The sequence below is a fragment of the Miniopterus schreibersii genome (assembly GCF_964146895.1).
Source record: "Miniopterus schreibersii genome assembly, chromosome: X".
In the NCBI taxonomy this organism is placed as follows: Eukaryota; Metazoa; Chordata; class Mammalia; order Chiroptera; family Miniopteridae; genus Miniopterus; species Miniopterus schreibersii.
In genome coordinates, this window is record NC_138104.1 from 49,855,884 (window position 1) to 49,882,973 (window position 27,090).

A 27,090-nucleotide genomic window follows, 5' to 3' on the forward strand; every position below is an offset into this window, starting at 1 on the left:
GACCACTTTATCCAGCAAGGCTGTCATTCAAAATAGATGGTGAAATAAAGAGCTTACCAGACCAAAAAACAAGGCTAAAGGAGTTTATCACCACCAAACCAGCATTGCAAGAAATGTTAAAGGGACTGCTATAATAAGAAGTGGAAATAGAGAGAGAAACATAGGCATTAAGAATTAAAATAGCAATACATAAGTACCTATCAATAACAACCTTAAATATAAATGGATTAAATGTTCCAATCGAAAGACATAGGGTAGCTGAATGGGTAAGAAAACAAGACCCAAACATGTACTGTTTACAAGGTACCTACCTCAGAACAAAAGACTCACAAAGGCTGAAAAAACAAAACAAAACATTTCTGGAGGGCTTTAAGGGAACAATTGACAGCGATACAGACCTAGTAGGGGACTTTCACACTCTATTGATTTTACTGGATAGATCTTCCACACAATAAAATCAGCACTGAAAAGGTGACTCTAAATCACACCCTAGATCAGATGAATATATGTGCATATATGTAAATGCTCCAATCGAAAGACATAGGGTAGCTGAATGGATAAGAAAACAAGACCCAAATATATGCTGTCTACAAAAGACTCACTCAAGAACAAATACACAAGCTAAAAAAACATGGAGGACTTAAAGATTGATAGCAATACAGTCACAGTAGGGGACTTTAACACCCCACTGACTTCACTGGATAGATATTCCAGACAAAAAATCAACAAGGAAACAGTGCCTCTAAATCACACCCTAGATCAGATGGATTTAATTGACATTTATAGAACACTTCACCCCAAAGCTGCAGGATATACATCCTTCTCAAGTGCACATGGGACATTCTCAAAGACAGACCATATATTAGGACACAAACAAGTCTCTACAATTCAAGAAGATTGAAAATATATCAAGTATCTTCTCAGACATTTACACCATGAAACACTATGCAGCTGTAAAAAAGAAGGATCACTTACCCTTTGGGACAGCATGATTGGATGGACCTGCAGAGCATTATGCTAAGTGAAATAATACAGCCAGAGAAAGACAAGCATCATATGATCTTACTCATATGTAGAATCTAATGAACAAAATAAACTGATTAACAAAATTGATCCAGAGACGTAGAACCATGGAACTGACAGATGAATCTCAGAGGAAAGGTGGGGCTGGGTGGGTGCATGGGGAGAGATTAATCTAAGAGCTTATATGCATATATGCATAACCCATGGACACAGACAATTGTGTGGTGAAGGCCTGGAGGGGGGGTGCAAGGTGGAAAGGATCAATGGGGGGAAAAGGGGATATTTGTAACATTCTAAACAATAAAGATAAATTAAAACATAAAAAACAGAATATGCATTCATTATTTACAGTTTAATATACAAATTCCACAGGTTAAAAACAACATTTTCAGGAGTTTCTTGGAAACAGTTGGTAGTTCCTTATTTGTGGAGTAAAGAGCAGTTAGTGAGAGGAGGATCCAGGGAATATTTATGCTTTTTTTTTTTCTTTCACAGTTCTCTGCTCTGTTTTTGTGCTTTGTGTGACTAGGCCTTTTCTTTTGACCATTCAAATGGAAGAAGGAGCATGTTTCCACAATTAGAACTATACAGACACTTGTTTCTTGTGAAGCACAAACCTGCAGCTATTATTTTTGTTTCTCCTTGAGGGAAACAGTGGACAAATATGAGGCAAACATGAACTATTTACACAGTGGGAGGAATTCCAGGAGCAGGCTTTGGAGAGAGAAAAGGCAAGTGTTGCTCTATACAGGCGTTGCACATTTATAAAGGTCTTCATACATGTCTCATAAAGCTGCCTCCAGAGAAAAATATAACTAGCTAGTTTTTAGTGGCCTAGCCCTAATTATCCTTTCTATCCTTCCCTCCCTGCCACCCCAGTTCCTCAGTGACATTTGGAAGCAATCTCCAATTTACTTTAAAACACACATACTTACTGAAACTTTGGATTACTTGCTGAGATAGCAGCCCAATCTCCACTTTCAGGAGCCCAAGAGTGCTCCTGGACACTGATGAGAACTGCCTGAACCCTAGGATAAAAAGGAGGAATCTTTCATAAAAGGGGTAACCATGCCCCCCTCCACGGTGAGAGCAGGAGTAGTAGCAAGTGTGGGTTCAAAATATACACAAGTACTCACAGTAAGTGAATGTCTGTACAAGTATTTAAGCTATCATGCAGTATGTGACTGGGTAAGTTATTGAAATTTTCTGAACCTCAGTTTTTTTATCTGGAAAATAATACCTACTTTGCAGAGTTGTTTTAATGAATTGTTACAAGGATCAAGTGTGGCATATGACAATTCCTATCAAAGTGCTTAATATGTGGTACTTATTTTTTCTTAAGTATATGGATCTTCATTACTTTAATTTGTTTAGGAGTCACCAAAGTGCAGTAGGTAGATTAACTTTAAATTAATGTAAATATGCCTTTGAAATCCACCTCTGCCTTTTTTGGAGTCATTCAGAGCAGCATGGAATCTCAATTGCAGCCCTCCCAAACCTTAGTTTGGTCAACTTTAAAAATGTGATTATACCTGCCTCACAGAGTGGTTGTAAGCTAGGATTAAATGAGATAGTGTATATTAAAATCTTAGAACTGTACTGGGCACTAAATATGTACTCAATAAACATTACCCTCATTTTCTCTTTCATCCTCAGAAGACTGTGGCTAACTGATTGTTGAAAATAGATGGGAAAATAATGTATTTTAGTTTTTCTGTGAAAAATATTTCAAAGAATGAATCTAAGCCATTTGAGCTCACTCCATTTATTTATGTGTTTCACAGTCTGTGTCTAAAGAATCTCCAGTGCAGTACCCCTCCTTCAGGGAACAGGACCACCAAACTTCCCCTACTATAGTAGAGTTGCTAACATTTATCATATAAAATGCACACTCTTTCATCAAGCATTCTTCAGATCTTATAGGTATGGCAATCATACACATCAGTTTTTCTAGGGCACTCAATTTCAAGTATTATATCCTATGTCTTATATCTTTGTAAATAACTGAAAAGCCTACCAATTAAAATACTTCACTTTTCAAAAGATCTTTTACCTCTGCCATTCATATCCCAAACCAGCATAAAAATAATTTGATGAGGCACAGGACCTGATAATTGATTCAGGAATATGATAACTATACCTAGAGTTCTTTGCAGTATGTGCAGTGTAATACCTTTCCACTCATTCTTTCACACAACAAGCATTTAATGAGTACCCACTATTTGCCAGGTAAATAGAGTCACAGGGGTAAATGTCATACAGGGAAGCAGACATAGAAGTAGACAAATTATAAAATAATGTAAGACAGGAAAATAGAGTTATAGGCAAGATGTTATGGTAGCTAAGTATCGAAAACAGCCAGCTAATTCTGCCTGAGGATAATAAGAAAGATTTAACTAAAGGAAGTGATGGTTGAATTTGGACTTTAATAATAAGTAATACATAAATGATAAATAGCTACAGTATTTCTAAATATATACAATTGGGAAGTTGTATATATGGGAGGTACTCCATCTTTTTATTGACCTCCATTTTGTCAGCTCATATATTTCAGTTTCTCAAGAAAACAATGGAAATGAAATTTTATCCATTATAATAAGCCTACCCTCACACCTTTTTCACATAAAAGTGGAACTTACAATACCTACTGTTTGTGGTCATCAGGTGGCTGAAATTGCACTCCTATTAGCAACCATGAGTTTAAAAAGAAACCTATTATATATATACTCACATATAGACAGATATATGAAGTAAATACATACCACACACACAGAAACAGACACACTCACCACTCACAGTCACCTTAAGCTCCAAGTGCAGATACAAAATTGGCAGCCAGGATTTCTAAGTACAATGCTTCATTTAGAGCTTAAAAAAGATTGAAGTTGATCATTAAATGATGGTTTGAGTTTTTAAAATCAGCTAAAACCATTAGAGTCATAAAAACAGTTTGATGTTCTTGAACTCAGTGACTTTTTAAAAGGTATTAATTTCACTGTTTTTAATTCATCATCTGTGAATTCAGTAAAGGTAACATGTTTGGCTAGCCTTAATTGTTGTGTCCTGTTTTTCAAATTAGTGAAAGGGTTTTTTCATTCACCCTTTTTTCCCCCACTATTGCCTCCACCCCAGCTCACTGCCTAGCAAAGGCATGCCATTTGTCACAAGGGCTAGGCAAGACAGAATGAACAGCTCATTGAAAATCCATCTCAGTTTGTTGGAACAGCTAATCCCTAGGCATGCCCTGCTTTAGGAGGAGGTGTATCAAACACTCCACATATTAAGACCTGAACATGAGGTCAAAATTTGTCTAGAAAAAAAAAAAAACTGTGGAAAGAAACTTAGCTGGAAGCGTTTTAGCAGGAAACAAGCAGGTAAATTAACAGTGGAATAAAGTCTTCATGACCAACCAGGCATTGCCGTTGGTTTCACAATTTTTATTTCTGTAGATGAGTCTGGGAGCAAATTTGTAGACTTTGGTCACAAACTAGATTAACTCCTGGTCAGTATTCAACAGGAAATCACCTTCTCTGGTATGCAAAGACAGCCAATATGGAAGGTGAGAAAAAGCTCTGAAAACACATTTAACTCTGCTTAACCAATGTGGGATTTGCCTGTCCTTCAAGTCCTGGCCAGCTCACAATTCATCTCTGTTAGGGAACAGCCAGCTATACATTTTCCATATAAATTCCAAATGGCCACTGCTCATTTGCATCCTCCCTCTCTCAAATTCAGCCATGCCAGTTCCTCTGAGGTTAGCTGACCAGCAACTGAGAATAGACCTTTTCTCTGTGAATGTATAATTGGTCATTGATGAACAAACAGGCACTCACTGAGTCTACCTGACCTAGGGGAAAAATTCTGAACAACCTTCCAGATGTCCATGTCAGTCAACACAATCCCTATATAATTTATAATATATTAAATATAAAAATAATGGATTTTTCAGTTAACATCTTGGCAGATGATGATGGCAGTACATTTTATTTGAGAAGCCAGCACAGACTTTTCCCAGTAAATCTGCAAACAGAAAACTGTGAACACTGGCCCCAGATCCTCCTTGAAAAAGGCTACCATTATACTCTATTACAGTTAAACTATGCATGCACCTTCTGGATGGCATCCAATTACATAGCAGTTTTCTCTCCCTTTTCATTTCTTTCTTTTTTTTTTTTTTCAAGTAAAAACATGTTCTCTTGATAGCTAGACAGTGGTTTCTACTAAAAAAATTGACTGAAAATCAACCAAGGGAGTGTGTGCTGAACATAATGGGAGATTTTCGTGTTTTTTTTCCTCTTTAATCACTAGTAACAAGATACTTTTCTGCAGTGAATGTTATTTGCTGTGTGACATGCCATATGCACTGAAGGTTCCAGTCTAATATATAACTCAGAAATGCCAGCAAGTGCCAGAAAGTACAAATTTGATGAGAGGAAACTGCAAAAGGAAAGGTGGAGTTATTTACTTAGGACTTAAATATAGCTTAAGAGTTTTAAACATGCTCAAGATATGTCAACTTTCTTTGAGTTCTTCCTTGAATATTTGGAAAGATATGTGGAAACCCCTACACTTTGAAAAACACTAAGAAGTAAAAAAATGATAGGGTAATTAAAGTAGTATTTTTAGGAAATTAGGTATGTACTTTGTCAATTGTACTCTAAAATAAAAATATTTTGCTATTCAATGTTCAGGTTCTGATGATAGTTAGCATAAAGCAATTAGAAAAGATGTTTCACTTCGGGGAAAAAGGCTCAAAGAAGAAATCAAGAGGCAGTAGAGTATAGAACAGAGCCCTAAAGTCATGCAGATCTGGTTTCTCCTCCCAGATCTACCACTCTGATTCATTCAACTGTTTTTACTTGAGTGTCTACTATATATTCGATATTATACTGAAAAAAACAACAACACCATGATTGCTGCCCTAATGGAATTTAAATTTTATGGAAAGTGATGCATACAGACACTGAAATATAAATGTAAAAGAATAATATCAGAGAGGGCTCTGAAGAAAATTATAGTATGGTAAAGAGATAAGAGTAACTGTATATCTTCTGTAGAATGGGAGATCAGGGAAGAACCTGAATGATGAGAAGCAGCCAGCCTCATGAAGACATAGTAGAAAAGTATTGTAAGCAAATAGAACAGCAAAGACAAAGACCCTAAGACAAGAATAGCTTCACTTTTTGAAAAAAAAAAAAAAACAGAAAGACCAATGCACCTGGATTTTGAGTATTAAGGAGAAAGTAGTCAGAGATGAGGTTTGGCAATAGACAAGGGCCTGATCTTGTGGGCCATGGTTAGGTGTTGGGTTTCATAAAGACTCACTTAGTATGAGACTTTGGGCAAATTCCTTAACTCTTTGTGTCTCAGTTCCTTTACTTATAAAAAAGATAATAAGAGTACCTACTTCATAAGATTGTTGTAAAGATTAAAAGATAATTTATGCAAAGCACAATGTCTGATACATAGTAAGCATTCAGTAAATGTTAGTTGTTGTTACACATTAGAGTAAATATCATTGTACTTGATTGGGGGCTTAGAATCAAACAGCCTGTATGCAAGTCCTGGTTCTGCCATTGATTGGCTGTATGTCTTTGGACAAGTAACTTAGGATCTCTAAGACTCAGTTTTGCTACATTTAAAAAGAGGTCATACAGGTGTGAAGTGATACCTCATCGTGGTTTTAATTTGCATGGAATACTACGCAGCTGTAAAGAACAAGAATCTTGTACCCTTTGGGACAGTATGGATGGACCTGGAGAATATTATGCTAAGTGAAATAAGCCAGGCAGCGAAAGACAAATATCACATGATCTCGCTTATACGTGGAATCTAAAGAACTTGATAAACTGATGAACAGAATAGATTCAATGACATGAAAGCATAGATGAGACTGATGAATGTCAGAGGGATGGAGGACGGTGGGTGGGTGGAGGGGGAGAGAGTAACCAAAGAATTAATGTGCATATATACACAACCCAAGGACATGGACAATGGTGGGGAGAGGGACTGGGGAGGGGGAAGGAACGGGTGGAATGGGTCATTGGGGAGAAAAAGGGACATCTGTATTATTTTAAACAATAATAAAGTTTAAAAAAATAAAAATAAAAAAATAAAAAGAGGTCATAGGATTGTGTGTGCTAATTCCTGGCACATTTTGAGCATTTGAAATATATTCATTAACATTGTTATTGTTATTATTCAAACTTTGGTCTCATGTATAAGTGGGTGTAGGCTCATACATTTGTGGAATATTCTCAAAAGAACAGAAGGATCTCTTATCCCCAAAGCCTCCCTCTTCTTCCCTATAATGGTTGAAGTTTCACCATTAAAAATGCATTCCTTGTGCTTAACACTCATAGTCCTGGATAGACAAAGCAGTACTGATTAAGAGCACAGGTTTTAGTGACACACAGAACTGAGATCAAATCAGACTGCCACTTATTAGCTCTATGACTATTTTAAGCTTCCTCAGCTTGTTGAGGCCCAGTTTTATTATCTATAGATAGTGGTTAATCAAAAGCCTTTCATGGTATTGTTATGAAATAATGCACATAAAGCTGTTAGAACAGTGTCTAGCACTTCCTTATCCATACCAAAATTATCAATAAGTATTGTTATTTCTGGTTCAGCATCAATGAGTTTGGAGACCAGCCTTAGAACTATTAGGAACCTCAGAGATGACTGAGAAAAATCTGCTTACTTTACCAATAGAGGAACTCAGGCAAAGAGGGAGGAAGAGACTTGACCAAGTTCACACAGTGAGTAGGAAAAGGGAGTATGAAAAGCAGATTGGGGTTCCAGCCTAAACCGCTTTATTTTAGCATAGAATTAGCATTCAGATCCTTCTCTGTGAGCATGTTTTTCTGAGGAAAAAATGGTGGAGAGAGACAGAGACAGAGAAACCAAGCAAGCCTCTTGCTGCAGGATGAAACCTCAGAAGACAGGAGGCTGAGGCCTTGATATGATCAGCTTTGCTGACTGGAGTTGCCTAGGCCTGGGTCTCCATTAGCCTTGGTGGTCTCTGTAGCTTGGACAAGAGCATAAACACCCAAAGGTAAACAGACTAAGCACAAAAATTGGACAACTCAGTGCTTTATAACTCCTTCAAAAACAAACACTAAAAATGTGATGTTTTATAATCAGAACTTTCTTGCATTTCCTTAGATGCATTCATAAGTATAGCATAAGCTTTATTTAAATAATTTGAATTATTTATTTAGACAGAGGAGTCCTCCTCTTTTTAATGCTTATGAATTTTAAAGTTTTTAAGTTTTTTTCCTTTTAAATTGATCTTTATTTTTGAAAGTATTACAGATGTCCCTTTTTTCCCCTACTGATCTCCTCCACTCTAAACCGTTCCCTCTCCAAGCCTTCACAACACTATTGTCTGTGTCCATGGGTTATGCATATATGCACATAAGTTCTTAGGTTAATCTCTTCCCACCCACCCACTCCTGCCTTCCTTTTGAGATTTGTCAGTCTATTCCTTGCTTCTATGTTTCTGGATCTATTTCGTTCATCAGTTTATTTTGTCCATTACATTCCACATATGAGTGAGATCATGTGATACTTGTCTTTCTCTGACTGACTTATTTCGCTTAACATAATACTCTCCAAGTCCCATCATGCTGTCTCAAAAAGTAAGGGATCCTTCTTTTTTACAGCTGCATAGTATTCCACAGTGTAAATGTCCTAGAAGATCCTTGATATGTTTTCAATCATTTTGAACTTGTAGAGACTTATTTTGTGTCCTAACATGTCGTCTATCTTTGAGAATGTCCCATGTGCATTTGAGAAGGATGTGTATTCTGCAGCTTTGGAGTGAAAAGTTCTGTAAATGTCAATTAAATCAATCTGATCAAGTGTGTCATTTAGAGTCACCATTTCAGTGTTGATTTTATTGTGTGGAAGATCTATCCAGTAAAATCAATAAAGTGTTAAAGTCCCCTACTGGGTCTGTATTGCTGTCAATTGTTCCCTTAAAGCCCTCCAGAAGTGTTTTTTTCAACCTTTGTGAGTCTTTTGCTCTGAGGTAGGTACCTTGTAAACAATATATGTTTGGGTCTTATTTTCTTACCCACTCAGCTGCCCTATGTCTTTCGATTGGAGCATTTAATCCATTTATATTTAAAGTTGTTATTTATAGGTACTTATGCATTGCTATTGTAATTCTTTTTTTTTTTAAATATATCATTATTGATTTCAGAGGGAGAAAAGGAGAGGGAGAGAGAGAGAGATAGAAACATCAATGATGAGAGAGTCATTGATTGGCTGCCTCCTGCACACCCTCGACTGGGGATCAAGCCCGTAAGCCGGGCATGTGCCCTGACCGGGAATCGAACCCTGATCGCCTGGATCCTAGGTTGATGCTCAACCGCTGAGCCACACCTGGCTGGGCGCTATTTTAATTCTTAATGTCTATGTTTCTCTCTCTATTTCCACTTCCTATTATAGCAGTCCCTTTAACATTTCTTGCAATGCTGGTTTGGTGGTGATAAACTCCTTTAGCCTTGTTTTTTGGTCTGGTAAGCTCTTTATTTCACCATCTATTTTGAATGACAGCCTTGCTGGATAAAGTGGTCTTGGTTTCAGATCTTTGCTTTTCATTACCTTGAATACTTCATGCCATTCCCTTGTGGCCTGTAGAGTTTCTCATGAGAAAGCATCTGACAGCATTATGGGAGCTCCTTTGTAGGTAACAGATTGTTATTCTCTTGCTGCTTTTAAGATTCTCTCTTTGTCTTGAATTTTTGACATTCTAATTATGATGTGTCTGGGTGTGGGCCTTTTTGGGTTCTTCTTGCTTGAGACTCTCTATGCCTCCTGACCTTGTGTGACTTTTGCCTTTACCAGGTTAAGGAAGTTTTCTGCTATTATTTCTTCAAACAGGTTCTCTAACCCTTGCTTACATTCTACCTCTTCTGGCACTGCTATGATGTGAATATTGTTACATTTCATGTTGTCCCACAGCTCCCTTAAACTGTCCTCCTGTTTTTTAATTATTTTTTTCTGTTCTCTAGTTGAGTGATTTTTTCTACCCTGTCTTCTAATTTGCTGATCTAATCCTCAGCTTCCCCTAATCTGCTGTTTATTCCCTCTAATATATTTTTTATTTCTCCTATGTCAGTCTTAATTTTCTTCAGAGTTTCCATATCTTTTCTCATGCTGCTGAGCATCTTTATGATCAGTATTCTGAACTCTATATCTGATAGATTACTTATCTCCATTTCATTTAGCTCTTCTTCTGAAGAATTCTCTTGTTCTTTTATTTATGGCTTTTTGTTTGTTGTTTCCTCATTTTGGCTGTCTGTTTTGATTTGTTTCTATGTATTAGGTAGATCTGCTAGGACCTAGTCTTTTGGATGATCTCTGGTGCAGGTCAATGTCAGATACTGTTTTTGACTGGGCTTAGGTACCTTATTTAAAACTTTCGGCAATCCATAGGTTGTGGCTCCCTCCGCTGGAGCTGGGTGCATTGGGAAGCGTCAAGATGTTCACCAACGTCTGCTTTTCCAAGTTCTGGGTCCAGAAGCAGACCAGGCAAAGGCTCAGAGCATCCAGAAGCTGATTGTTATTCAAAGACTCTTAATGAGCCTCAGGCTGTAGACCACAGCAAGAAGTAAACTCCACAGGGTGGGGTGAGAGGTTTTCAATGGGTGAAAATCTCTCCCACTGAAAACCTTTGCTCCCCCCCGAGGCAAAAACTGCCTGGCTGGCAAAGGCCTGCCTGCGAAAGATGTCCTCTGCAATATGGGGGAATGACTCAGCACAGGAGTCCAAATGGGCACCATCCGAGCTCTATCTCCAGAGCCAGCATTCCTGGATTCTCTTCACACCTCTTTAGTCCACTCTGCTATCCCTCTGCTGGAACCCAAGGTGACTAGATGCACACAAAACTTTGTGCATTGACCTTTTAAGAGGGTGCTTGCATTTCCAGCTGTCTCTCCCTGACAGATAGAAACCCTGCTGCTTTTCACATCCAGATATAATGTGGGCCCCTTTCTCAGTTCTAGTTCTCTGAGCTAGAGAGCCCAGTATGGTGTTTAGGCCCAAGAGTTCCCAGTGGGAACCCCCACAGCTGAGGTATCCTTCTGGACATTCAGCTGCTGCCTGTGGGAGCCCAGGCAGCCCTCTCAGGTATCTCCATTTCCTACCAGTCTTTATGCAGTCTTTGCTTTAGGTCCTTGGTTATGAGGGTGCTCTCCAGCTAGTCTTCAGTTGATTATTCAGGGTGGGCTTTCTATAATTTAGTTGCAATTCCAGTTTGATCCTGGAGAGTGTCAGTGTAGCTTCCACTTAATCTGCCAACATCTTGGAATCCTCCATCTTTACAGTTTTATATCAGTCCTGCTGTGGAGCCTGAGATTTAGTTTCAAGTATGTTTTCCCCTTTACATTGATCTATTTTGCTTTATAGCACTAGTTAGCATCTGTCATATTACTTTTAAACTTGTTTAATCATTTGTTTTGGGCTTCACCTGCTCTGACTCTAGAATAAAACAGCATTTTGTCCCTTGTTATCACCACTGCATCTTTAGAGCCTAGAAGAGTGTCTGGTACATAGTTGATGTTCAAAAAATTTTTGTATAAGTAAATAAATAAATTCTTGGTTCCTAAATATACTTCTAGTGAAATTATTTTCCAAGAATCTCAAACTGCTTTGAACTGGGGTTAGTTCAGAAGTCCCAGGATCCCAAATGAGGAATGTGACCCATAGTTTTGGCCTGGGTACCACCCACATGAGAAAGGTAAAAAGCTGAGCAGATTACTCTGCACTAGAAATGGAAGGAGTGAGGACCCTTTGTTACAAGCCTCTCATCTATATGGTTGGAGCTCCTCCATGATAAGTAAAGGAAAACTAGTTGCCATGGCCACACAAGTCTCCCCAGTATCAGAGCCTGTCTGGGTTTCCTCACAGACCTTACACTGGCTCTATTCTTCTATCTTCCTGGATTCAGTGCCTCTCTGGATGTTTGGGAGAGAAGAGTTTCATTTGTAGATGAGAGAAAGAAGCAAACCAGTGGGAAAAACATAGTTCTTCAGAAACCTGAATACAGAGGAAATTTTTACTCAGTGGACTCTGCTTAGTTTCCTTGTTGAAACAAAATGCTTTCTAGTTTAAGAGCCATTTCACCAAGTCCACAAGAATTAGGAGATATCTGGGCAAAAGAATTCAAGACTATATGAAATGAGAACACAGGTTCCAAGTCACCATGGACAGTTTTTGAAAAGAAAAATATCTGGAGAAAGGTAGTGTAGGTTATGGACTCAGTGGTATGCAGGGTAATGTTAAGAGAGCAGGACAAGAGAGTTGCAGTGCAGAGGCATGAGGTGAGGGAGGCTGAGGCTCAAGAGATGATTTACCATGTACTAGAGCAGCCATCTCTCCCCATCCTAACCTTCCTCAGTCAACTGAATTAACTAGACTCCTTATCTAAGATTCAAACACCAAAGGAGGGATTAAAAGCAGTGGGTAGTGGGTAGATGGATCAATCATTCACACCTTACTGTAAATCTATTCAACCTGTCACTGTCTTGACAGAGGTTTATGTATTTTTTTGGTCCACAGAGAAGCAGCATTTCTATAGGAGGTAGAGAGAGAAGTTGGAAAGGGCCACAAGAAAAACAGAAAGTTTGGGAAACCATAGCAAATATAAGGTGCAGGAATCTGGGCGTGGAGACAGAGGTGGAGGGAGATTAATAGAGATGTGAAACAAATGACATTTATCCCCATTTTTGGAGGACCTGGCCTAGAAGGTCACTAATGACAAAGTTTCTATAATTTTAAACATAGCCTAGGGCTGCTCATGCTAATCAGATTAGAAAAAAGCAGCATTTGCTGTTATCTAATGGGGAATCAATATGCAATGTGGTTTATGAGATGTTAATATTGCTTTCCCTGAGAGTTAGAAGGCATGAAGACAATGAATAAGAATTCCCTGTGCTGCCACCCTGGGACCACCACCTGTTCTAGTTATTAACCAGTCAGTCACCCAGCTCTTAAATCATCTCATTGTCAGATAATCTGTTTGCTCTGACTTTCCTCAGGTCTCCCAGTTGTCCTAGGATATTTCATCAAATCCAAGAAACCAGATTCAAGCATCAGTTTGTCTAGAAACCCCAAATATATCAAAATAAAAAAATCGGAGAAGGTGGTATTCATTCTTTTAGCTTAGTCCCTGAAAGATAACCCAGGGATTTTCCATTTGCAATTCCGCATTTGTCTCCAGACAGCCTCAAAAAAATGTATAGGAATTTATTTCTGATCAAATATACTTTAAAAAGTTCTTTCTTAAAGGATGGAGGGAAGATAATGGAAAGATGCCTCTTTTAAAATGTCACAAATGAAGACACAGTGGAATAAACAGTCGAACAAAGTATAACTGCCAGATAATCCAAATGTATTTTATTACATTTAGTAAGCAATTAAAATGCAAGTTGCAATTATAACTGAATGACTGATTTTGTTTTTAAATGTAAAATAAAAGTCAATTTTACATTTAGTTATACATTAAATTTTGATTACATTTTTCATATGACAAATGTTTTTATTATTCCAAGTTATAATAACTATAAAATGGAAATTAATAAAAATAAATTGAAATATGGAAAATTAAACAAAGCTAAATAAAGAAGTTACAAAAAAGGAAACTGGCTTATTAATATATTTTATGTCAGCTTGGTTAACATATCCCATTTGGTGTCATCACCCTAAAATTTCATAATTTTTAGAGCCAAGGGCACAAACAAAAGTTCACATATAGTTTATACTTACAAGAAATTGAAAAAAAAAATACCAGAAAAAACAAAAAGATTATTCATACTTTGATTGCTAATTTGATCTTAAAACATAGCCTAACAACTGAACTAAACCTAACTTAACCTAATTGAATCTAACTGAACCTAATGTCATATATTTTATCAATAACCTGTTTTCATAAGACAATATAATTCATGATTATTTTTAGGAGTTTAGATAATGAGGGAAAAAGTAATGTGATTTTTGAGAATTCATTTTTATTACTATTCTATTTTAGCATTTTTTTCAATTAGTTCTTAATTCAAGAACAGCTTTAGAATTTCTTAAAGTTGCATAATTCTTACAAATCTTTACTTAAAATCTTAATATTTTTAAATCTATGTACCATCAGAAAGGGGAAAAAAGGGGAGATTAAAATATTTGCTTTAAATTTTTTACTGTTTGGCTGTTGTTTTATGGTTTTTAATATTTTAATCTTTTGCACAAGTTCAGCAGCTAACAAAATGCAGTTACTGGCAGTTTTACTTCAGTCTTAGCAATTAAAATTGATATATCATCCAGATATTTTAAAAATTGACTAATGCCCATTTTAAAGATATTTTTGTCGTTTTGCAGTGTTTTAATTATGTGTGTGTGTGTGTGTGTGTGTGTGTGTGTGTGTGTGGTATACATAAGTGGTATTTATTTCCATTGCTTCTGACATAAGTACAATATATCACCTTTCAAGCTATATTGTGCTCAGTTTTCTTTACAAGCCTTAATATTCTTAAATTTATGATTCATCCAATAAATAGTAGAGTTTTTAATGATTTTTGTTGCTTTAGTGAGTTACAAAAAATATTTCCTCTTCTTTTTAAAAAAATATTGATTTTCATTTTTTTTACTGGGTGCTTACCTGCAGTTCGAGCCAAAGCATCATATCAAAGTTATAGTATTTGGCAAGTTTTGCAAAAGCTCAAAAAAATACAAGTTCTAAATTATTTGTGCTTTTCTTGTTTGTTGGGGGTTGTTTTGCTTTATTTTTTTCAAATTCACTCCTAACTTGGGCACAAATTCAGCAGAATTTTACCTATACTGTACTCCAAAATTTCATACAAATTTTTAAATTTAAAGATCCTCAAAAAATAAATAAAATATTGATGCAAGTGTTAGAAAGACGTTTTGCTGTTCCTATTGTTTTGTAGTTTTTCTGGGTTTTCTGTTTGTATAGGTTTGGTTTACATTATGTATTTTATTCTATATGTTCCCAACCTGGGGAAAATTCAGCAGCTATGGCTACACTGTGTTCTAAAATTTAATATGAAAAAAATAAGCAATTTAAAGTTACAAATCTCTCTTACCCACCCACCCCCAAATAATTAATGCAAATTTTAAGAAAGCTTATCATTGGTTTTATTTTTTGTTATTACTTTGTTAATTTTTTTTCACTGTGCTCCTAACCTATACACAAATGAAGCAGCTTTCTGGCTGCATTGTGCTCCAAAACTTCATATGGAGAATATTTTATAGAAACCAGTCCCTCAAAAGAAATATTAGAAATTGAAAATTCTAAGAAAAACATGTTGGTATTGCTTAGACTTTTAATGGACATTTGTTGTTTTATGTGATTTTCCATTGTGTACCTGTCCTTAGGCACAAATTCAGCAGCTTTCTGGATTTGAAGTTTCATATGAAATTCTTAATGTAGTATAAAAAAGGAAGACATTTTTTTAAAAACTGGCACTGCTGCTGACTGAAAATGTGTAAATTCAGTTAATTTTCTGTTTCTTTTCATCCACATTTATGCAAACACAATTTATGTTTCTGCTTTCAACATATATACAATAAATTGCCAGCTCTTTTAAATTGGATACATTTTTTATTAATTATTTTGGGCTAAAATATGTTCTTATGCTAAAATAAACTTGATGAAAATTCAAAGAAAACAATTCAAACAAAAATATATCAGTAGTAACACAAAATGTCTTTTTTAAATAATCCCTGAATTTGTTCTATATTTATAGGCCCAACCTAATTACAAAATATTTTCAGAAGGAAAGTATCTTTTTAAAAGTTTGAAAGTAATCTTTGTATCACTAAAGTCAAGGCCACTGGCCACTTAAATAATGTGATACGATAAAATTTCAACCCAGCAGAAGAGTTTGGCAATTACTTTTGGTGGTTGTAATTAGATCTGACCTACAATTATTGAACAAAACAGCACATAGAGTAAATGTTCAAATAAATGTATTTGAGTGTATTTAGTACATTAATCTATTCTCAGTATCATTAGCTCCAAATCTTTCCTCTTATTCATAGCGTAGGAAAATAATCATAGGAAAAACCATATTTGAATCTAAAGACAGTTCTCGTACCTAGAAGGTGGATTCTAGCATTAACTCACCACCATTATGTGTTGTTGGATCACTGACTTCCTCTTGAATAGCTGGAAGGGAAGGCTTTGTGGTAAGAGGTGTTTCAGTCTTAAACATGGACTCCATCCTGATATGGGTATTGATGTAGAAGGACTTCTGAAAGGACTCAAGGGTGAAATAATAGATGAAAGGGTCAAAGCAACAGTTAAGAGTTGCAAGACACAAGGTGACTGGGTACATAATCTTAGCAAATCTTTCCAAAAAGCAGTTGGTAATGGCTTGAGAGCGCACCAGGGCGTACAGGAAGAGAACAGAGTTGTAGGGTACAAAACAGACTACAAAGACTGCCATATGCACTGTGATCATCTTCAGCACTTTTTTCTTATTGGTCCCAATTTGAGACAGTGTGGCAGGCTTGCGGAGGGTTCTTAGCACCACAGAAGAGCAAGAGACATTCAATATCAGAGGAATGATGAACCCAACAACTTCAATAAATATGGTGATCTTGGACAGATAGGTCTTCCAAACACGTTTGGAGAAGCCCTCAAAGCAGGTGGTGGTTGCATTGTTGACATTAGTGGTTGAGAACAAGGAGGCTGAAATACCACCACTGAGAACTAGGATCCAGACTCCAGCACACACAATGGCAGAATTCCTCCTGGTCCTAATGGTACGAGATCGGAAGGGATAGACAATGGCCAGGAAACGATCCACGCTAATACAGGTGAGGAAGAGCATGCTTCCATAGATGTTGGTAAGGAATGCCGTCCCAGATACCTTGCAGAGAGTGTCACCAAAAGGCCAGTGGCGGTTGAAATTGTAAAATATTTTGAAAGGTAGAGTGCAGACAAAGAGCAAATCGGAGAGGGCCAGATTGGTGATAAAAATAGCTGTCTCACTTCTCATTTTCATGCGGAAGCAGAAGACAAACAGAGAGGCACTGTTGGTTATCAGACCCAGGATGAATACAACACTGTAGACAGCACCATTCAGATTATACTTGAAGGAATCATCAACAATGCAAGTATTATTGGCAGTAGCATTGCCCAACCTGGGTCTGAGGCTTGAATTTAAAACTTGGAATTGGAAGTCACTGAATCTTCTGTCACCCATGGATTTATTTCAGGAGGCCTGCTGGCTGCAGGGTTCACCACTCTCAGACTAGGGGCTAGTAAGAAATGTTTTCCTCCTATGGGAGACAAGATGGAATGAATCATCAAGTCTGCCTTCCATCCATTATTTCTGTGGAGTAAAAGATATTCTGTCTACCCGGATTGGAAATAACATTCAATTTGGTTTCACAAGTATCTCTTGAACATCAACCATATGTTAAAAATTACTATAAGAGTCTGTTACAGTGGTGGGAGATCACACTGAATACAATAAGTGCAGTACTAAAACATTACAATTAACAGGAATGAGGTAGTGTGGTTACATGACAGACCAAGGCAGGGAGTGGTGAGGGGAGGAGAAGAGGCTCTGATAGTTAAAACAACACTAATACTTTGAAATTTATATGGCAATTTTTAGCTTTCAAAAGCATGTTTTATTTGATTCCCACAAGAACACCATAAGGTACGCAAGAGAAGAATTGATCAGCATATCACAGGAGCAGAAACCGTGGCCTATGTAATTTAGAATTACAATAATGTGAGAATTGGAAGAATGTACAAATGATATAGTCAGAACCAGAATTCAGGTTTTGTTTATTCCTAACCAGATGATTAAGATACTCTAAATTGTATTGTCTACTCTCCAATACTGCTAAACTTCATTGTCTGAGTATTAGTTCTATTGCACAAGACCACAAGTAGATATGGGACCTCCAGGATATGTTCTTAAAATAGTTGAGACTCAACTCCTGAAGTCAACTGTTGATTTATCTTTTTCTTCTAAAACAGAAGTTCAGAGCAGGGATTCCTCCATTAATTAAAGCTTCCAGCTAAAAGTTTTTTCACTGTATTACATTGTCTTTCTAGAGAGATAATTCACATAATGATCTCAGCATTTGCTTCCTGCAGATTGTGGTCCCCTTTCCAAGCTTCTCTCATGCTAAACCCTAAGCCTAGGATGTCTTCTTTCTCCCTCTCCCACTGCCCATTCCATCACTTATTTTTATGCCTTCAGCTCCTGAGATGGCCCTGATCAATAGTTTTTCTGGTAAATACAAGTGAAATGTATTCTGACCTAGCCAGTTACATGTCCTCTGCCCGCCACCACTTGTACATGTGGCAGTCATTGACTTAATCATCTCTGTTGGGTATCTGGGCCAACATCATTCAAAGGTACATATAGAAATTTTACTAACCTCCTAGATCAACAGCTGCCATTGGACAAGGACTGTCATTTGAATGTTCTATAATACACTATAGACAAGTAGCAGCTGAATGAATTCTTTTCAATGAGGAGGATACGGAATAAAAGTGGTCTTTGTCCTCTGGTATAGCCAGTAATGGATTTTTACATGATTATATTTTAAACTGTGAAAGGCATTTCTTTGAAGTGATTCCTTCTAACATCACTCTTTACTTCCAACTTCCAGGGAACAGGTCAAAGATCCTTTTTATACAATAAAGAAGGGAGTGGAGGGGGGAGCCTGTCAAAGTTATAGAGGTCTGAAGTCACTTCAGTGTTTAGCTTGAGAAAAAACTGGTTTGAGGGGAAATAAATTCACTCACTGCAGTGCCTATAGGGGGAGAATACAGGGTGCAAAGCAAAAAGTTGTCATTTTTAATAGCTATAGTTTTCAATTTAAAATTGGAAATTGGCTATTCCTAAATTCTTATGTAACAAAACTTTATGAAGTGCTTCCCCTGAGCCTAACACTGCACTAAGATCATATTCTTTCCTGACCATTTTATCTCATAAGCCCAGCTCAAATTTGCCAGAAGCAACGTTGATATACAGAAGCAAGAACCTAGACCAAACAAGGTCCAGGATGGGGGGAAAAAGCCAGATGAGAAACAAGTAAAAATAGGTGGGGAGAGCAGAATAGGAGATGGGAAAAGAAGGAGCAGAGAAAGAAAAACAGGAGAATTGAGAGAAAGAGGGAAGAAATGGTGAAATAAAAGACAATGTTGCTGAGGAGAGGTCAGTGCTGCCATCTAATTTGTATTCAAGGCCTTGGGAACTATTTCTATGTCACAATTACTCCAATTCCATCTTCCGTATTTGCTTCATCTCAATCATTTCCATTTTCTCAGGAAGAAGTACAGTATGCAATCACTATGCTTAAAACCACTGAAACTGACTGGAAAAATACAAGAAGAGACTAGAAAATATCAGTCAACGGATTTCATACCATATTTTGGGAGCTGTAGACCCAAGTTACTGCAAGTTGTTTCACCAATGGGATGGCAGAAACCAAAAAAGAATGGTGAACTTGTCAACTGCTTAAACCACTTTATATACTATTTTTAACACCCCAAGTCACTACCCATTAGTTGAGATCTTTTTTAATTTTTGAAAGAAATAAAAACAGTACAAAATATCCATCTAACATAGTTGTACCATCTAAAAGAATTATGGGACTACAAAACCCAACATTAAAGCCAAGCTTCTTCATTCACTGTGATTTGCTTGCACCTGCCTTCTATAATAAGTACTGCCAATAAGTTTATTTGATTTGGAACATGCTTTCATAATAGAAGCCTTTTTACCCTGCCCAGAGTTCCTCCAGTCTGCCCAATAGTGACCCATTTACACAGCATGCTTCTAGCTCACTGAGTATGTATTATTTTGCACTGCCCTAGATGGTGTGTTTGAAATAGGTGAGCTCTGTCTCCTCAGTTTTCCATCCAGTTTTATGTCTCCCAGAATGTATGCACTATACCCACAGCAGGAAGTCTGCAAATGCCTGATACTTCTGCTTTGCTGCTTTGAGTAATCAAATATTGTGGGAGAGAAAGGACCACAGACAAGAAAGCATTACAGTCTCAATCCTGAAGAGAGGGCATGGGAAACTGCCACTAAGGCCCTATTCATAGCTTTCCCTTGTTTGAACACACAGCACCTTTGCTGTCTAGCAGTGAGGGTGTGGTGCTGGGACTTAACACAGCATTGGAAGCAAGGAGTTCTATTTCCAATTCAGACACTGGTTCACTCTGTAACTTGGCTATACAGTTTCTCTTCCCTGTATAAACATACCTCTGAGCCTCACAGCTGAGGTTAAGAAGATTCAACAGGGCTTATGAAGAGGTTTATGTGCTTGCCAGTATTCAGTTCTACCTAACCACAAAGAAACATTATATAAGCTTTTTTCCTTCTCCCTCCTCTGACACAACTGGACACCTATGACTCTATGTTTCTTGGTATACTAAACTACATATTTGCAACACATTATTCTTACACCATGTGTACCTTATATCTCAGAGAGCCCCTCTTGAGTTTCAACATTAAAAACACAATTTTTTCATAATAGGACAATCCAGGAGGGTACTCCAAAGGAATATTTCCCACTGAGCTATGGTTTAAAAAACCAGAGAGGTATTTGGCTCTTAAGCTGATTATGAAGGAGAATCAACAACATTCAAAAAACAAGTTCTCTTTTCGGACTGGCTTCCTTTCTTTTCACAAAAAACAAACAAACAAAAAACAAACAAAACAAAACCCAACAGTGTTTTTAACCATTAGATTTTCCTAAATGGATAACATATTGTGCACTGAATGGAGGCAAAGGGCCAACTCTTGAGCTTCAGATGAGATCAAGAAGAAAAAAATAGGCTGACGCAGTTAATTACATCTTCCACTGAAAGTAGCATTAGACTATTGTCTTGTGAAGACCACTGTAGCCAATTATTCCAACAATTAATCACCTAGAGGAGTCTGAGTGCTGGGTGAATGTATTTTCATTGACAATGGGCAGGAAGCAGGTCAGCTGGAGGTTGACCAAAAAGAAATCTGACCCCCAATGAATTTTTAACTCTGACCTACACATATGGAGCCAATTCAGACAGTTCATACTAGTGTTCACAATTTTTTTTCTTTTTAAAAATATTTCTGTTAATGAAATATACCATGTTTGGGATCTTTTGAGGCTTTTGGAGGAAGTAGAGTTAGACTTTTGGCCCTATTAAAATAAATACTTAAATTATTCCACTTTACTAATGCTAAACTTTCAGATGATACATTAAAAACAAAGCTCTATAAAATAAAATAAAAACAAAGTTCTAAATTCTGACATATGCCCTGTAGCCTAGAAAAGCTGGCTTGCTTTTGTTCCCTACAGAAGAGAGTCCAGAGAAAAATAAGGCCTTGAAGACAAAGTATACTCAAATTATCTTGCTTTGCTCCTTTTTTCATGAGCTTAGGTCAAATCAGAGTGCTTCTGATCCCCAGAGCATTTCCTCTTTCTACTCTGGTTGAAGCTTAGGAACACTGACACAATGGTTTTCAGAGGAAGCTGAAACCTATTGTATCTTTGCCTATAAATATCTAGCTGTGAAATAAACTAAAAATACAAAAATGTTGCAAAAAGTACAGATCAAAATCATCATGCTGGAGTAATAGGGAATATATACATACTGTTGCTCCTCAGAGGAATGGCAGCTAACAGATAAGACTTCTTAATAAAATGTTCTAGGCCAAGTCACAAGAACAGGTCACAATCATAGACATGGTTCCAACTTATGTAACTATGCATTGGTTGATGTTTCATAACAGTTTTCAAAACACAAACCAGCCTTATGACATTAAATATGGAGGAAACCATAGATAAATATTACACTCCAGAACTGAGCTGGGAAATTGATCTGTATCAGGTCTCATTTCAAATAAGCCTCCCCATGTATCAAACATTTAGATTGATATGCCTTATTTTTTATTGTTTATTGAATTTATTGGGGTTATATTGGTTAATAAAACCATATAGGTTTCAAGTGTAGAATTCCATAATACATCATCTGTATATTAGATTGTGTGTTTACCATCCCAAGGCTAGTTTCCTTCCATCATCATTTATTCCTCATTTACCCTCTTCTACCTGCCCCCATTCCCATTTCCCTATGGTAATTACCTTACTGCTGTCTGTGTCTATGAGGTTGAGGTTTTTTTTCTTAATCCCTTCCCAGAACAGACCAACAGCCTTGTTTATTTTTGATATAAGAATATTCTTTTAAAAATGGCTTCTCTACATTGAATTTGGTTAGCACTGAGATTAATATAGCTGTTTTGCCTCCCCCCCCCCCCAACACACACACACTTTATTTGAGAAAAGCAGGACATTGACACAGGCCCAATATGAGTAAACCCTATTCTCAGTGATTAATTTGATTTTTTTCACCAAAAAAATACTCCAGTTCCCACTAACCTAATAACAGAGTCTAATCTTTCAAAAATAATGTGGTTTAGTACTCAACATGAGAGGGCCAAAGATTGCATCAACCATACTAAAGTAGAATCTTCCCTAGCAGTAAGTCATAGAGTAAGAAAACTGCTGAGAAATTGCTCAACCTAATATTATGAAATTGTCTTGAGACAATATATCATCTCAGCAGAAGCCTCAGATCTTTGGGGAAAAATTTTGGGTGTTCCTAACAGAGCTCATTTCCAATTTCTGTGGGGCTCATACATGCCAACTAGGAATTCAACTATGTTCCACATATTTGAACAGGAAAATTAGTTATAAATTTGCATACTGATTCATCTGATATTCTTGGATACTGATCCTGATAATATGAATAAAAATTGTGTCTCCCATCTCAAAAGGTATATACCAGTGGCACAGACAGCTTAAAACCAAAGAATCAATATTCATTTACACCAAAATTGCCTGGACTACAATAAACAATTACAACTTCTCATGGATTTGGGGATTATATAATCTTTAATAAGTTGGAAGTATTGGTTACAAAAAAAGTTGAAGAATAAAAGTAAAAATAATGGAGAAAGCTATTATCAGGAGATTGGTACTCACCACATTAGTTCAAACCAAATTCTGGCACCAATTTTATCTGAGACTTGGGTGATCAATGAACTTCCTGGAGGCACTATGGTTATGAATTTCCTCCAATGGATGCTGTGAAAAGAATTAGTCACAAAAGTGTGACATTGAAAGAGCTTTCCAATAAAATGCATGTCAAGATCATAGGGTAAAAAAGGATTATATGATATAAATCAAAGTAAATGAGAGCCAACATATTTTATAATGATATCTGAATGCTTTGGATTTCATTATTACAGAATATCAGATAACATTTTATTTTCAAAATCTGTTACTACTGTGCCATATTTTATTAGTTATATTGACAAGCAAAAAATCTATGAGTCTGTGTAACCTATAATTGTTTAAAGATAACTAATGACAAAAGGCATAAAAATACTTCCTCAACTTCCATAAGGTAATACATTGAATTAAAAAATAACTGAACAGAGGAGACTTTTTTGGCCTGAAGTTACGTTGATTCTTTGTTCTTTCTTTTTATTTCTTTTCTTTTTCCCTGACAACAACTGTTACTATTTGGCAAGAGCTTTGATAAGGGAAGAGGAAAGAAGACTGGAACAACAAGTGGAGACCTCACTGTCTTGTCTCCAACCAGCACTCGCACACCAGTTAAATTTATTTCTCCCCTGAACTATAGTGATATGAGCTAGGTTTCAATTACTGGGTATTAGCACACTGACAGTCACTGCTGCCTCTACTAGGATGCACTGGACCTAACCGAGATAGCATATCTATAACATTTTCAAATCACAACTCTACACAAAATACTTGTACAGAACCAGAAATAGTTGGCAATAAAATTCTTACAAGTAGCACCTACATTTGAACCCTACTCATTTGCTGCCTAGAAAGTAGTCATCTGCTAGTGCCAAACTTAAACTATTGTCACATCTCACCCTCTTCTGAACAAAGGTGGCTTAAACAAAGCAGACTGCTAAATAATACTTCAACTCGCTTGAAATATTTTTTCTAATCTAAGAGAACCAAAATAAACATAATAAAATCATTAGACAATTTAAAATATATTTGAGATCACCTTAATATTAAGGAGAATTTATTTTCACACTCCTCCAGAGAGCAGTATTCCTGGAATGAAATGAATATTATTTTACTGGTTTATCTTAAAGCAAGACAGAAACTTTAACATTTCTTTCTTTTATGGCTTTCACAATTGATACAGATTATAAAGAAAACTATTTGAAATCTAAGCAAACTTGGAATTTCAAATACCCAGAAGTTTTCATAACTGTTATTAATTCAATAAAGACACATCCAGCCCCATCACTAGCTAACTGTGTGAGAGCAAGTCACAATCCTTTTTTGGACCTTAATTCATTGTCTCCTTCCACCTTTTGCCTTAATTGACAGCAACCTTCAACTGATGCTATGGCATGGCCTCACTGACCCCTTCAGTCAGTTGTTTTCACCTGTTCCCATTTGTCATTGCAAAAAAAAAAAAAAATGAATCCCTCAAAGTGTGAGGTAAGGGGAATTAATTTTTAATAGACTCAATGAAATTATTGTTAGATTTATTTTATTTATTTTAATTGAGGTATAATTAGCATACATTATATTAGTCTTATGTGTACAACATAATAATTTGATATTTGTATTTATTGCAAAATGAACACCAAAATGTCTGTCAACATATATAGTTTAGAAAACTTTAATATCAGAAATAAAAACTATTAATTAGTGCCAGAAGTTGAGAATCACAGATCAAGAAGTCTTCCTAATGCCCTCATTTTTCTCATATGCTGTCTTTATGCCCATATCAGTAAGCACGTGAGCTTTAACTGTCTAGGTTTAATCCTCAACCTTTGCTACCTGTTCTCTGGTCACCTAGTCGCCTCTTTCCTCAAAATATAAGGTTATCAAAATACTTCATAACTATATAAAACATAACTATATAAATCAGTAGAATACTTATCCTATGCATTGTTCTGATAAAATTACTTATCTACTAAAAATAAGGCTGGATTCCCAGTAGTAGGTAACTTCATATTAAGCTCCCAATTTTCAGTACTAATATTCACAAATACATTATAGGTGTGTGTGTTTTTTTTCTTCTGGATTAAGAAGGCCAAGAGCAGACTAATACATGATGACCATACACACAGAAAAAAGGCAACTACACAATTAAGCCCTGACCACACCACAGCAAGGGCAACAATTCTCACTGCATTTTCTCTCAATGGGAACTGAATAAATGAAGCTCTAGCTAAGCTTGGCCTAAGTGTTGCTGTTAGGCCATCATCCCAGTCTCTCTTTAACTTACAGAGAGTACACATTCTGAAAGGCTGGTCTGATTGTTCCAATAGGGCTTTCATTCGCATCTCTGATTGGCAGGAGATGCTCTAGAGTGTAGACGCCATCAAGTTTATCAGCTGAACTCATCCTTTTTAGCAGGAGTAAACTTTTCATCTGTGACAAGGAAAAAGGATTTAAAAATCTGTGTTGATAGGATATGTTGTTTAGAATTTTGTTCTGAAAAATAAACATGTTTCAAAGCCACTGAATAATTTGGAGCTTCAGTTATTATTGTTGTCTTCATGTTAGTCAAGGAAAAAGAAAGACGGTATCATTTGGTAATGTAGCAAAATGAATAATCCAAACAACCTCTGAAATGTTCTAAGATTTGGATTTGTCTGCTTTTGTCCATGCTGAATAATGATGAATTACATTATTATATTTCCTAAAACAAAGTAACTAAAATACAATATTTATCAATTCAACAAGATCTTGTTGCTAAAAGTTGCAAAAATATTCAGGTTATGCAAGAAGAGAATTTTAAATGTCACATTATTACATTTGTATGAAAAACAGCAATTAATTTCACATATAATAGCAAATTCAATTTATGCCAGAATTAGTTTTTTATTGAATTGTTTCTTCCTTTATAGTTAAGTTCATGAATTATTCAATATAGCAAATGTCACAATCTCCATAAATCAATTAAGCATCAAAGCATGCCCCATATAGTTTTCCTAGAAGAAACCGCCATAATAGGAGCCACATTAGCTCACAATTAATTGTAAACCAAAGAAATATAAAGCTGACCAAAGAATTTCTAAACTCCACTCTGTGATTTTAACTCGGCTCTCTAGCACAAATGTTTACATAAAACAACCACCTGAAAATCCTGTATCTTTTCCACTGAAACAATATCATTGCCAAAACAACATAAATTCTTGCTTTTTTTTTCACCATTCCACACGACGATCTGTTTAGCACTTTAAAGCTGAAATCTAACTTCTTTCGCCAAACACTCAAAGCTTTTCCACTGAAGTCTGTTACGCCGCCCACACTCCCACACCCCCCCATCCACAAACACCCAAATCAAATCTTTCTCAAAGAGACTTACCCCAAGAAAGAGTGTGCTAGATGAGACAGTGTGCTCATGCAGGTAGAAAATTAGCTAATAAACATGTGAACGGGCAACTCGCACTTTAAAAGTGCATATTTTAATCCATTATTTTTTTTTTTTTACAGGGAAAGGTTAGCCCAGCCCAAAGTAGCAGACTCTGGGCTGCCGCAGCTTCTTACAACAAACCGCTCATTCTGAAAACGTGAGCTTATTTACATCTATCTCTTTCCCTTTGTTAAGAAATGGCTCTCTTGAATGCTGTAGCAGGCATGCCTTTAACAAACAGGACACAAGAAAAGGCCCAAACTCCCGGCCGAAACTGAGGGCCCGGGGAACTTCTGGGGGTCTCAATAGGAAATGCTTTTCATTGGATAAGGAGGCATTATTGGAAGCCGAGACACCGCCCAATCCCCTGTGCTCCATCGTTCCCTTAGTCACCAATCCCTGGACTGAAGTTTTTCCTTAAAGAGCATTGCCCAGGAAAAGTAGTTTTCATCGTCAAGAATTAGCAGTTTAAGTGCTACTTGACAATATAAAAAGTGTCTTTCTTAACCAGTTAATCCACAGAGTAAACTTGTGTGCCTGTCTTTGCTGCAGGATTGCTACCCCTCTACAATTCTAAAGAGGAGAAAGAGACAAACCAC

At 36.6% G+C, this 27,090-nt stretch overlaps 1 protein-coding gene across 2 annotated transcripts in view; it reads right to left on the minus strand.

Moving 5' to 3' along the window:
* LPAR4 (lysophosphatidic acid receptor 4) overlaps nt 1–26,771 on the minus strand; it is a 250,495-nt gene extending 223,724 nt beyond the window's left edge. The window contains exons 1-6 of one of the 2 annotated variants that reach the window (XM_081125084.1): nt 26,444–26,771; nt 25,358–25,503; nt 24,116–24,165; nt 23,053–23,154; nt 16,169–17,328; nt 1,959–2,051 (exon numbers count right to left, since the gene is read on the minus strand). In XM_081125084.1, coding sequence (XP_080981210.1) covers nt 1,959–2,051; nt 16,169–17,252 — 1,177 coding nt within the window. In that variant the 5' untranslated portion in view covers nt 17,253–17,328; nt 23,053–23,154; nt 24,116–24,165; nt 25,358–25,503; nt 26,444–26,771. Of the gene's footprint in view, nt 1–1,958; nt 2,052–14,855; nt 17,329–23,052; nt 23,155–24,115; nt 24,166–25,357; nt 25,504–26,443 lie in introns of those variants that run through there. The other variant, XM_081125085.1, reaches the window with a different exon arrangement.
* Nucleotides 26,772–27,090: the final 319 nt, after the last annotated feature.